This window comes from Gymnoscopelus braueri (assembly GCF_963280865.1).
Source record: "Gymnoscopelus braueri genome assembly, chromosome: 14".
Taxonomy (NCBI): Eukaryota; Metazoa; Chordata; class Actinopteri; order Myctophiformes; family Myctophidae; genus Gymnoscopelus; species Gymnoscopelus braueri.
The window spans coordinates 15,935,948-15,946,836 of record NC_137619.1 but is presented as its reverse complement, the minus strand read 5'-3'; the positions used below and the strand labels follow the sequence as shown (position 1 = coordinate 15,946,836).

Sequence of the window (10,889 nt, the reverse complement as noted above, 5' to 3'; positions counted from 1 at the left end):
ATTTGCCGATCAGGCTGGAATATGAAAAATCAGACAGATCTGCCTTGATCACTTGATGTGATCAAATGCAGGCCCGGATTGGACGGTCTGGCACTTCTGGCAGATGCCAGAACGGCCGGGCAGTCTGGGGCCGCGGCCAACCCTAAAACTGAAATAAAGTCACCAAAAAACAAATTTTCAAGCTATTTTTCGCCAATTAACCGCAATTTTTCGGCACCTGTGCGCTTCGCCCGCGGCCGACCCCCGCTATGGGCCGGTGAAGATCACAAATGCCAGGGCCGATTTTCTGTGCCAGTCCGTGCCTGATCAAATGTGAGTGCAAAATGTCGCTGCCATCGGGCCAACGGTGCCGGAGATTAGCTGCTCGCAGACGTGGCCTGGCGGAGACAATTAAAAAATATATATATTTCAATAAAGGTGATTTTTCAGAGGCGACAAGAACGGCTCAGACAAACACTAAAAAGACACACACCCTGCTTTTGATACATATCTGCAATAACTTTGCAAATAGGCCTAGTGTAAAATTAAAAAAGATTATATATTATTCTCTCTCTCTCTCTCTCTCTCTCTCTCTCTCTCTCTCTCTCTCTCTCTCTCTCTCTCACACACTCACTCTCTCTCCACACGCACACGCACGCACACACGCAGGTAAATATAATTATTTCTTTCTCAATAATAGCCTGATATAAGTTTAAATTGTTTAAAACCACAATATAAAAAAATAGTGTAATCGGTAAACTCTGGAGTAGAAAACAAGCGCTTCTTTAGCCTCACGTCACCAGGCTTTTCCGCAGTACCTGTGGAAAGCCTGCTTTCTATTCCAAATTAAGCAGCGTGATCCGGTCCAAAACCTGCCCACTGTATCCGGTAATGAAAACACGCACATGGATGCTCACACCATTTCCGTATCCGCTTCACACCCAGACCGGATCTGCAACCTGCAAAGTGAATTGGTTATTCCAGTCTAAACACTACTACATCCTGCTACTAGTGACGCAAGTTTCCCGCCCTCAGACCAGAGAGCTTCTGTCTTCTTGTGGAAGAAGAAAGTAGTGGAGAGTCAACAACAAACTGTTACTACTTTGATATTAGATAATAATACATTATATCTCCATTTGTATTCTATTCATTCCACGATGCCTTCCACCCACGACTGGATAAACAACGCTTTGTGCGTTGCCGAAGAGATGTTTGGTAAGAAGAACTCAGACTCAGACAGGACTTTGTTTGTGACAGCATACCTACCTCGTTCATGTGGACGTAGCGAGCTAATGTTAGCTGTGTGGCTAAACACCACGCTCCATCACATGCACCTACCGAGGTAGAGTCATTTAACTCTGAGCAGTGGTAGGGGAAAAGTACTCACATTTTTTACTTAAGTAAAAGTATCAATACCATCAGGTAGAAATACTCTGGTACAATAAAAAGTCCGCAAAATTTACTTGAGTAAAAGTACAAAAGTATTGATATCAAATGTTCTTAAAGTACCAAAAGTAGAAAGTACTGTGCATAATGTCTGGTTTCAAGTTTTCAAATGTATAAAAATCTTTGTAAATGTATAATCTTTTTTTGCTATTTTCAAATGGCTGAAGTGGTTAATTTATGTTTTGTAATGATAATCAGAATCTACAAAGTAACTAAAGTGTTCAAGTAAATGTAGTGGAGTAAAAGTATAATATTTGGATCCGAGATGTAGTGGAGTAGAAGTAAAAGTATTGGAAATTGGAAATACTCAAGTAAAGGACAAATATTTAAGTAAATGTACTTAGTTACTTTACACCACTGCATGTACCGTAGTAGAGTCATTTAACTCTGAGAGGGTACAAATGGAACCAAATGTGGACCCGATTTGTTTACAGACTTGCAGCCTCTCATAGGATTCTACTGTCTGATTATACAAACTCATGTATTTTTTCCCCATTTCAGCTGCTTCTCAGAGCAATCCAAGCTCTGGATGGGAAGTTCAAGTGGTGGAATTCTTCAAAGAGAAGCTCAAAGAAAAGGATGCTCACACCTTGGTAATACTGTAAATACTGTTACTGTACTGTAAACATCATCGTTGATAGTGAGACTGACAGTTCAGCATTCTCTTGTCACTATATATACATCATGTTTTAATTTCTTGGTTTTCATAAAGCACATGTTCTGCATATACATTGGATATAGTTGCTCAGAAAACAGTTTTATTACTTATTAGCCTACAAAGCATAACAGAAACTGCTTCCATGCTGCATTCAGAAATTGTTCCAAATGAAAGAAAACCAGTATGAGGGGTATACTTATATGTTCGAAATGACTAGAGATAGAACATGTTGTATCGGTTATGGCAATATAAATATGGAACCTAAAAATGTGCAGTTCAATCTATAAATTCAAGAAAATATTTAAAGATAATATAGTAGATAAATATAAAACTTCATTTTAATCCATAAGATATTATTTCTAGTATGTGAAACGTTCACATTTTTGTCTTTGTTTTTGTCTTTTGTATCGATGTTTTGTTATTGTTTCCATTCTATGAATATTATAAGGTAATAAGGTTAGGCATTATAAACTACGGCTTCAGCCTACAGCTTTTCGGTCCACGTATTGTTTTAGTGCTGTTTGTTGTGACGAAATAAAACCATTAATTCAATATGAAATAGTAATAATAATGTTTGACTTTGCTTTTAATAAATATGGTGTATCCTAAAACTCCCATCTAGGTTCCATCTTTGAATGATGTTCCCCTACACTACTTGAAGCCCAACAGCCTGGTGAAGTTCCGCTGTTTAATACAAGACATGTTTGATCCAGAGTTCTACATGGGAGCGTATGAGACTGTTGATCCGTCAACAAATGCCAGAGTAAGCAGTCGCTTAATCCGTTTGTACATTTCATTTGCGTTATGATCACGGAATGGTTCTCTCTGTCCAGTCCTGCAGTTTCCAGTGCGTGTTTTCTACATTTTGTGATATGGGTCCTGTCAGTGTTTGATTTTTACTTTCTGTCAATTTCCAGGTTTTGAGATGTGGCAAATACAAAGATGTCACAGAATGTGGCGTAAGTCATTCTATGTATTACATTGTATTCTCATGAGCTATACTGTTAAAGGGACACCCTCATGTCAGTTAAAATAAGGAATTTGCAAAACTTCAGCTTTCTCCAAAATGAGTCATTGGTGACCACTTAAGAATTTAAAAAAGGGCAAAACATGACTCCATACTGCTTGTACAGCAGAATCTAAGTTTTCTGAAGCCGAACAATCACACTGTGGGTGCAAATAATCACTATAGCCGTTTAAAAAATATTCATTCTTGCGCGCACACACAGGCCTCGCAGCACTCTCGGTTTTTGTGAAGTAGACCTCTGCCTAGGAGAGTAAATGTGGTTGAGATTTTGCATTCTTGTCAGCCAGGCTGTGAACGCACAATTGTTTGGCTTCAGAAGGTTATGCTGCACAAGCTGTATGGAGTCATTTTATGGTCAGTTGTAAATGATATGATGCTTTGCTGGTAAACTTGTGTTATGCAGACAAGGAAACAATCCCTGTTTTATTTAACTGGTATGATAGTGAGTAGACATTGACAGAATTTTCATTTTGGATGAACTGTTTGAAAGAGTATACTCCCTCATAGTTTACTGTATGTACAGGTGGATCTCAATTCCAGCGACATTGTGACCTCAGAGCGGCAGACATTCTACTGTGTCCCCATTCCTGGAGAGAATCCCTGGGTGAAAGAGATATCCTTATTTGTTGCAGGCCAGGCCTCACATGGCTATCTGTTGATGGTGCATGTGTTACTCACACATGAAAGAGAGAACATGGATTTTGAATTATTCTTTTGATCGTCTTTAGTTGATAGCTAGTCCATAGTTTTCCTTAACTCTGTCACACGGTTATGCCTGCCCCAGCCAAGACAGAGTGGTCCCCTCCACCTCCTATGTCCCCAGCAGACAGAAACGCAGCTATGAGGAGGATGATGAGATGGACACACAGCCCCAGAAACAGAGGGATCCACATATCGGTATGAGCTCTTTGTATCATAAAGATCAGGAAATGATCAGTAAAAATATATATTAAGTCCACTCATCACTTAGCAACTCAGTTTGTAACAACAGAGTTGTGGTAAAACTGTTATCCAACATTCCTTATTTTTGATTTCTGCTGAACTTTTCCTTTTGTGTGGCTCCTCTTTTGAAGAGATTTTCAATGTGTGTAAAACTGTCTCCTTCATGTCTAATGTATAGCTCAGTCTCTTTGTAAAATGCCAGCACACTCCCTCCTTGCTCTGCAGGTCCTCATAGTCCCACAGAGCCACATGGCAACGGCGACTGTAAGCGCCAGGAGACAGAGGCTCCCTCAAGCCAGACCACGTCTGCCTCCCATCTGGACCTCAACTTCCCCCTGCCAGGAGAGAAGGGCCCGTCTTGCCTTGTCAAGGTAATATATCATCCCCTGCTGGTGGTTGAGGCACCTGCCCTCTCATCAGTTTTAATTGTAGCCTGCACAAAAACATTGGTGTTGGCCTACAAGGCAGACAAAGGCATTGCACCCCCATACCTTCAGGACATGATCCAACCCTACAACCCTTCCCACTCACTTAAATCAGCTAACACAGGAAGGCTGAGCATTTCCTGAAACACTCTTGACAACACTCTACAGGTCCTAAGAAATCAATCAATCAATCACTCCCAGGTATCTGCCGTAGTCTGAAAACTCACCTCTTCAGACTCCTCCTCACCCCCCATGTCTCCTCTCACTTTATCCCTTCTTGTCACCGTTTTTTGGTGGATACTAGTTTACTATGCAGATATACTGTATGTTGGTTACTTCTTCACAGCATATTTTAGTTATTTATAATAGTTGTTTCACAAATATAAAAAATGTTGTTTAGATAGTTGGTTGTTTGGACAGGCGCTTCGATGTTTAACTGGTATCCTAGTTTCTCTGAGGCACTACATTATTTCTTTGCGCTCCATTTGTGTGACTATTTATTTACCCTGTTTGTTGACTAGGGTTCATGGAGATTGGTCTACTAAATGCCTAAATTGTAAAATGTAGTCTGGGCTATGTGTGTTTATAAGTGGTGCAGTCACATAGTCATTATGAGCATTGGGAATAAAACAATGTTGTATACAGACAGACTACAATGGTTGGCAAATCCCCAAATTTACTAGACAATGTAAATGAATGTGAAGCATGTGACACTGCACTGTTGGGAAAATAAATGTAAATAGACCATATTGGTTTAAAAGATGGCACTGTCTTGCAATTAACAGCTCTTCTGTTGACAGGTGTACGAAGGGTGGGACAGCTTCAAACTGAACGACACACTAGAGGTCTACGGGATCCTGTCAGTCAGTCCTGCCATCAGCGCACTGGCAGACGAGAAGTAAAGCCCTTTTTAAATAAGTCTCTATGTGTCATTTCATTCAGTTTTTTATTCTGTTGTCTTTTGTCGCTCATTATTGCGTTATCCGTCCACGCACAGAGATGCCTCGTCGTCACTCCTGGAGCCCACAGAATGCATGGAAACAGCAGAGGAGCAGAGAGTTCACAGCCCACCTGCCTCGTTAGTGCCTCGCCTCCACATGCTGTATGCCAAACCCCTGCCCCACAACAACCCTTTGCTGCCCCCTGCTGCTTTGGAGGACAACAGTGCCTGTAAGACAGTGGTTCTCCAAACTTTTCTTTATTTCAAGGACCCCCAGTTTGGTATGCATTAGGCCACAGACCCTCCCTTAACTCTGACTGCGTACGGGTCCATTTGGTTCCATTTGTACACTGTCAGAGATGCAAACCTGTATCTGTGTCCTTTTGGTTCTTAACTACCAGTATTACTATTTGCCTTGGAAGCCCCTCAAGGACCCCTGGGGGTCCCTGGACAACACTTTGAGAACCACTGCTGTAAGAAGTTTAAGAACACAGATGCAGACATCTGTCAATCACTTTTGCTGTAGCGTGTTCAAAATTACAGTCATCCCTATTAAGCTTTGCAGAAATAAGTACTGATAAAGTTTTCCGATGAACATATCGTTGAGCTGTGATTCTCATCCTGGATAATATTGTCAGTATCGCCACACCGCACTGTGAAAATGGTACAAGCTGAACGTTTCTTCATAGTATTAATTACTTGTTTTAACATCCCTCTTTGTCATCCTCAGTTATATCTTCGACCCTGAGTGACATGGCCTCTATCAGGACAGAGTTGTTGAATTACCTCACTCACTTGCTCCTGGGCGACACGCTGGCGGCTGAGTACCTCCTCCTGCACCTCATCTCCAATGTGTAGGCATCAAGTCTTAACTACTTTCAGGGGTGCAACAGTTAATCGAACTAATCGATGTAACAGATTATAAATACTTCATTTTAAGTCAAATAGACGATCTTCAAGCTCACAAAGCTTTGCGATTCCATTATCTAGCTCTGCTATTTTCACCAAACGTTTGCAGATTGTTCACTATGACATGCCCAGAATAGGGACGCTAGGGTTCATGTGGTTAATTAATTTCTGTTTATTTTTTGTTTATTTTAGAATGGTAACTGTTGCTAAAAACTGCTGACTGATCTTGGGTTATCATTTATCGTGTGGTTCATTTTGTCACTTGCAGGTACGCCAGGCGAGATGTTCTCCCACTTGGAAAATTTGCATTGAACCTCAGTGGCTGTCCTTCTCCTAACTCATACACTGAACAGTTGTACCAAGCCCTCCAAAACCTGGTGCCTTGTGTGAGTTACATATTACTACTATTTTTATCCTGTTTTGAACAAATCAATTTCATGGGTCAGCATGTAATAATACATGGTGCTCCCCTTTCATCATGTTGGTAAATGGGTTTTAAATATTCTCTAACCCCTCTGCCAGTCGTACCGCCTGTGCATGAGCCTCCAGAACATGAACCGCTCGCGGATGGTGCCTAAGAAGGACTACACTGCCAACCGACTGGTGACCGGGGTCCTGCAGCTGGCCAGGAATACCTCCCTCTTCTTAGACGAGACCCAGCTAGAGCAGGGACAGCTGGACACAACAGGTGAGGCCTGTCGGAAACCACTAGAGGAGGACATTGAGACACGTGGCGCTGGCTAATAATCACACTAAAGACTTAAGTATGCACTGTGTAACGTCTACTTAGTGTTCTTTAATATTTATGAACGGTCTAGATGTTAAGTTTGGTACTTTCGTACGGCAACATGGGTCTGAGATGGTGGTTTGTTTTTGTGCTGTAGGTGTGCAGAACATCACTGCCCTTGGCAACCTGATCTCATGGCAGAAGGTTGATTATGACTTCAACTACCACCAGATGGAATTCCCCTGCAATATTAACGTGCTCATCGCGTCAGAGGGCCGCTCGCTGCTGCCGGTGAGTGCAGACGGGGGACCAAAGCATGTGCTCTAGGCCAGTGGTTCCCAAACGTTTCCGCTTTAGACCCTAAAGAGAAATTTGGTTCTCTCTGGGACCCAAAAGTACAAAAATAAATAATGAATGAATCACTTAAGCTCTATTTAATAGTGAAAATAACTGATTTCTTTCACAATTTCTCAAGTTTATATATTTTTTTAAAAAAAATCTTGAAATTATTTTGAAAAAAGTTTCAATTGTATTTTTATTTGATCATTATTTTTTTAATTCTTTTGAAATAATGATAAAAATAATTGTAGGAAACGTAAAACAAGGGATATTTACCTGCGACCCATAACAATGGGTCCTGGCCCCAGTGTTTGGGGAAACACTGCTCTAGGCTGCAAGGAGTCTACAGGGTATAGGTTTTCTGTCAGCCTCCCGGGAGACTAACACGTGCTGAACGCTGGGGGGGTTGTTTTCCACTCCCCGTCACGCTGGCATCTCGACAACCATTGGTCCTCAGCAGGCGAGCAGGCCCCGCCACCTAGCGCTCCGGCTCTAGACCCGGTGGCACTGTGTTGCGAGCAGCCCGTGGAATGCATCGTGTGCTATTCCTGTGTGTTGGTCTAATGAGTTGCCATGGCGGCAGCTGTGCCACAGGAACAATCCTGGGAGAGGTGTCAGGCTAGGCCATCTATTTGGCTGCAGTGAAGGGCAGTGTGGCATAAACACACAGGCTGCAGATTACGGGTCAGAAGTACATGGTCTTTGTTTACACTAGAGAAGTCGGTGGATCATCCAAACGGACGGAAGCCAAAGATTCTGTGTCCAGAATAATATAGTAATGTAAGACGAAACTTTATTAACCACATTAACTCTGGCATTCCTGTTTTGGCCATGTCGTTATTGGCGAAATAGGCGAAATGCAGATCTGTAAGCTCAGAAAGCAATGCATCGTGACATGTCGTGCACTTGCAAATCTGCTATTGCCACTATTCGGTGTACATCAAAGTATGTAGGGCTTAAAGTAGCACTTCACCCATTTTCAACCTTATCTTCATATAATTGGTCCTCACGAATGCTCATTATAAGATGGCAACATTTCCGTTTACTCACTTCTCGTCTCATCGGTGGGCTATGGACAGTTCAGAAGCCCACCTCCCAATGACATCATTGATGGGGATTCCAAGCTAATTGAACTTTTCCTGGAAAGTTAGAATGCTGAAATAGAAGCCATTGTTCTTGCACTAATGAAAGTTGTTTGAAATTACTTGAAACTTCCCTACCGATGATCACTACAAGGCAGGTTTCTGAACTGCCTATAGCCCTACTCTAAGTTCTACTCTAAGAGTGAGAAGACGGAAATTGTACCATCTTATAATGTGCATTAGTGAGGACTAATTATATGAAGATTATGTTGAAAATAGGTTAAGTGGACCTTTAAGTGGTCTAATTTGGCTTATTAATGAAAGCTTTGTTTCTGTTGGACTGGGGTTTTGGCAAACTCCAACAACTCCAGCAAGCGTATGAACAGTACTACTGCACCCACCACAAAAATGCATTGCATGTCGAACACATCTCCAGATATCTACAATATTTAACCAGCCCCTGGATATTCCTACAATGTGATTGGGGGAAATAGTTTTTCCTTGGCCTGCCTTATAAGAATATATTTTTCTTTCCTTGATCTCACAGTCAGACTGTCAGGTTCACTTGAAGCCCCAGGTCAGCCCAGACAACATGGAGGAGTATTTTACCACCATGCAAATGGTGACACCGTCACGGCTCAACAACTTCCGACTGTATCTGACAGTGGCCCGAACCATGGACTACAGTATCTCTGATGAGGTCACAAAGGTGGGATATAGGAGACAGCTTCATTCTGAGCCTAGTTGATAGCTGTATTTACACAGAAAATAGGGGGAACTAACCTGGAAATGACCATCTGGGTGTTATGTGGGAGGGGGGCAGGGAGATCTGCTTTACTTGCCTTCAATTATCATTCTGCACTTGAACTAATTTGTTCCATATGTTTTCCAGGCCATTGAGGAGGACTTTGTAGATATGCGGAAGGACAATCCCCAGAATGTTTCTGCTGAAGACCTCCATACGTTGCTTGTGGTAGCAAGGTGCGCTGTGGTTAATGTCTTATGGCATGTCTAGTTAGCTAATTAACTTGATCAAATTTGAGTGTGTATATATTTACATACATATAAATGTATTTATTACAAAATAACATGGTTGACACTTAGTGAAAAATATTTGGGCTGCTGTCTCAAGGAGCTACGTAGGGTTTTGTGACATTGCAGTGGTAGATTCTTTGCCTATCCTAAAATCCTCATTCATATGAGGAAATGAATGTGAATGACACATGGCTAACCAAAAATAGATCTACAAGCTCACAAGGTGTTGTGATCCAGCGCGTTGTGAGCTTATAGATCAGCTATTTTCAGCACGTGACTGTCGTAAGATGAAGTATAAATCAGGCTTTAACTCCTGCCACCATCCTCAGGTTGCTGTCTCTCAGCCTGGGACAGACCAGTCTTTCACGAGACGGTTGGATGAGGGCCAAACAAGTTGAAATGCAGAGGAGGAGCAGGACGGAACAGCCGAAGTGTGTCAACGGCAACGAGCCATGATTGACTGCACCCCACGTGGAAAATGACATGTTTTGATACAACTTACAAAAGAAAAACAAGTGCTTAAAATAAATGTTTTTGTTCATGTATAAAAAAGTTAATGTTGTCTTTTCCACCTTTATGCTATGCTCTGGTGCAGTTTCATTTCTATTTTTTGATAACATAACAGTTGTTGGAAATAGTTGTATTAATGGGGTCGGGTGTACATATAGTGTGTCTATAACTGCCATGTGTCACTTAAACCTTAAATAAAAGTTAAGGAGGAGTTCACCCAAAAAATGACTTATTTTCTATCAATTACACACCCCATGAAGCCTTGATTTCATGGATTTATTTTAGTTTTTGTGGCATTCCTAAGACAATAATTTGATGACCGTATGTATTTCCGGTAGGAGACACAAATTATCTACTTTGTCTCCTACCGGATACAATAGCCGGTAGGAGACGGGAATCAAAGGATTAGCTTAAGAATGCGACAAAAACAAAAAAGAATCCATGGATTCAAGGCTTCATAGGGTGTGCAATTGATAGAAAATAAGTCATTTTTTGGGTGAACTCCTTTAATACTGTTATTGGTGGGATTCTAACAAAATATAAAGCTTAACCATTTTCCATATGTTCTTCCTGACCAATTTACTTGTTTTATATTGACTGGTCTCGATGTAAATAAAGCAGCGAGGTATGCAAGAGAATTATTCCCCTTTCAATGTATTTTCTTTCCTGCACTAAGGTCACTATTTGACAAATGCTGCCAAGGTGCTAAAAGATTTGGTGCAGCCATGTTGGGCTTATGGTGTGGTCTTGTCATTACTGGCATCTGTCAATAAACCTTAAACAAAACTTGTCCGTTCTTTAGATTATTTGGTGATTTTGCTCTAATTAACAGGATGAGAGAAAATTAAAAAGGCAGATGCTGACAGGATG

The 10,889-nt window shown here is 41.4% G+C and overlaps 1 protein-coding gene across 1 annotated transcript; it reads left to right on the top strand.

Moving 5' to 3' along the window:
- Nucleotides 1-1,023: 1,023 nt before the first annotated feature.
- mcmbp (minichromosome maintenance complex binding protein) lies at nucleotides 1,024-10,788 on the top strand. Its single transcript, XM_080449786.1, has 16 exons — nucleotides 1,024-1,194; nucleotides 1,927-2,018; nucleotides 2,706-2,846; nucleotides 3,001-3,042; nucleotides 3,634-3,723; nucleotides 3,878-4,007; nucleotides 4,278-4,423; nucleotides 5,278-5,375; nucleotides 5,475-5,647; nucleotides 6,148-6,271; nucleotides 6,595-6,712; nucleotides 6,849-7,014; nucleotides 7,211-7,344; nucleotides 9,022-9,183; nucleotides 9,367-9,455; nucleotides 9,839-10,788. Exons 1-16 carry the CDS (start codon nucleotides 1,137-1,139, stop codon nucleotides 9,963-9,965), a joined length of 1,890 nt encoding a protein of 629 aa, XP_080305912.1. The 5' UTR covers nucleotides 1,024-1,136; the 3' UTR covers nucleotides 9,966-10,788.
- The last annotated feature ends 101 nt before the right edge of the window (nucleotides 10,789-10,889 follow it).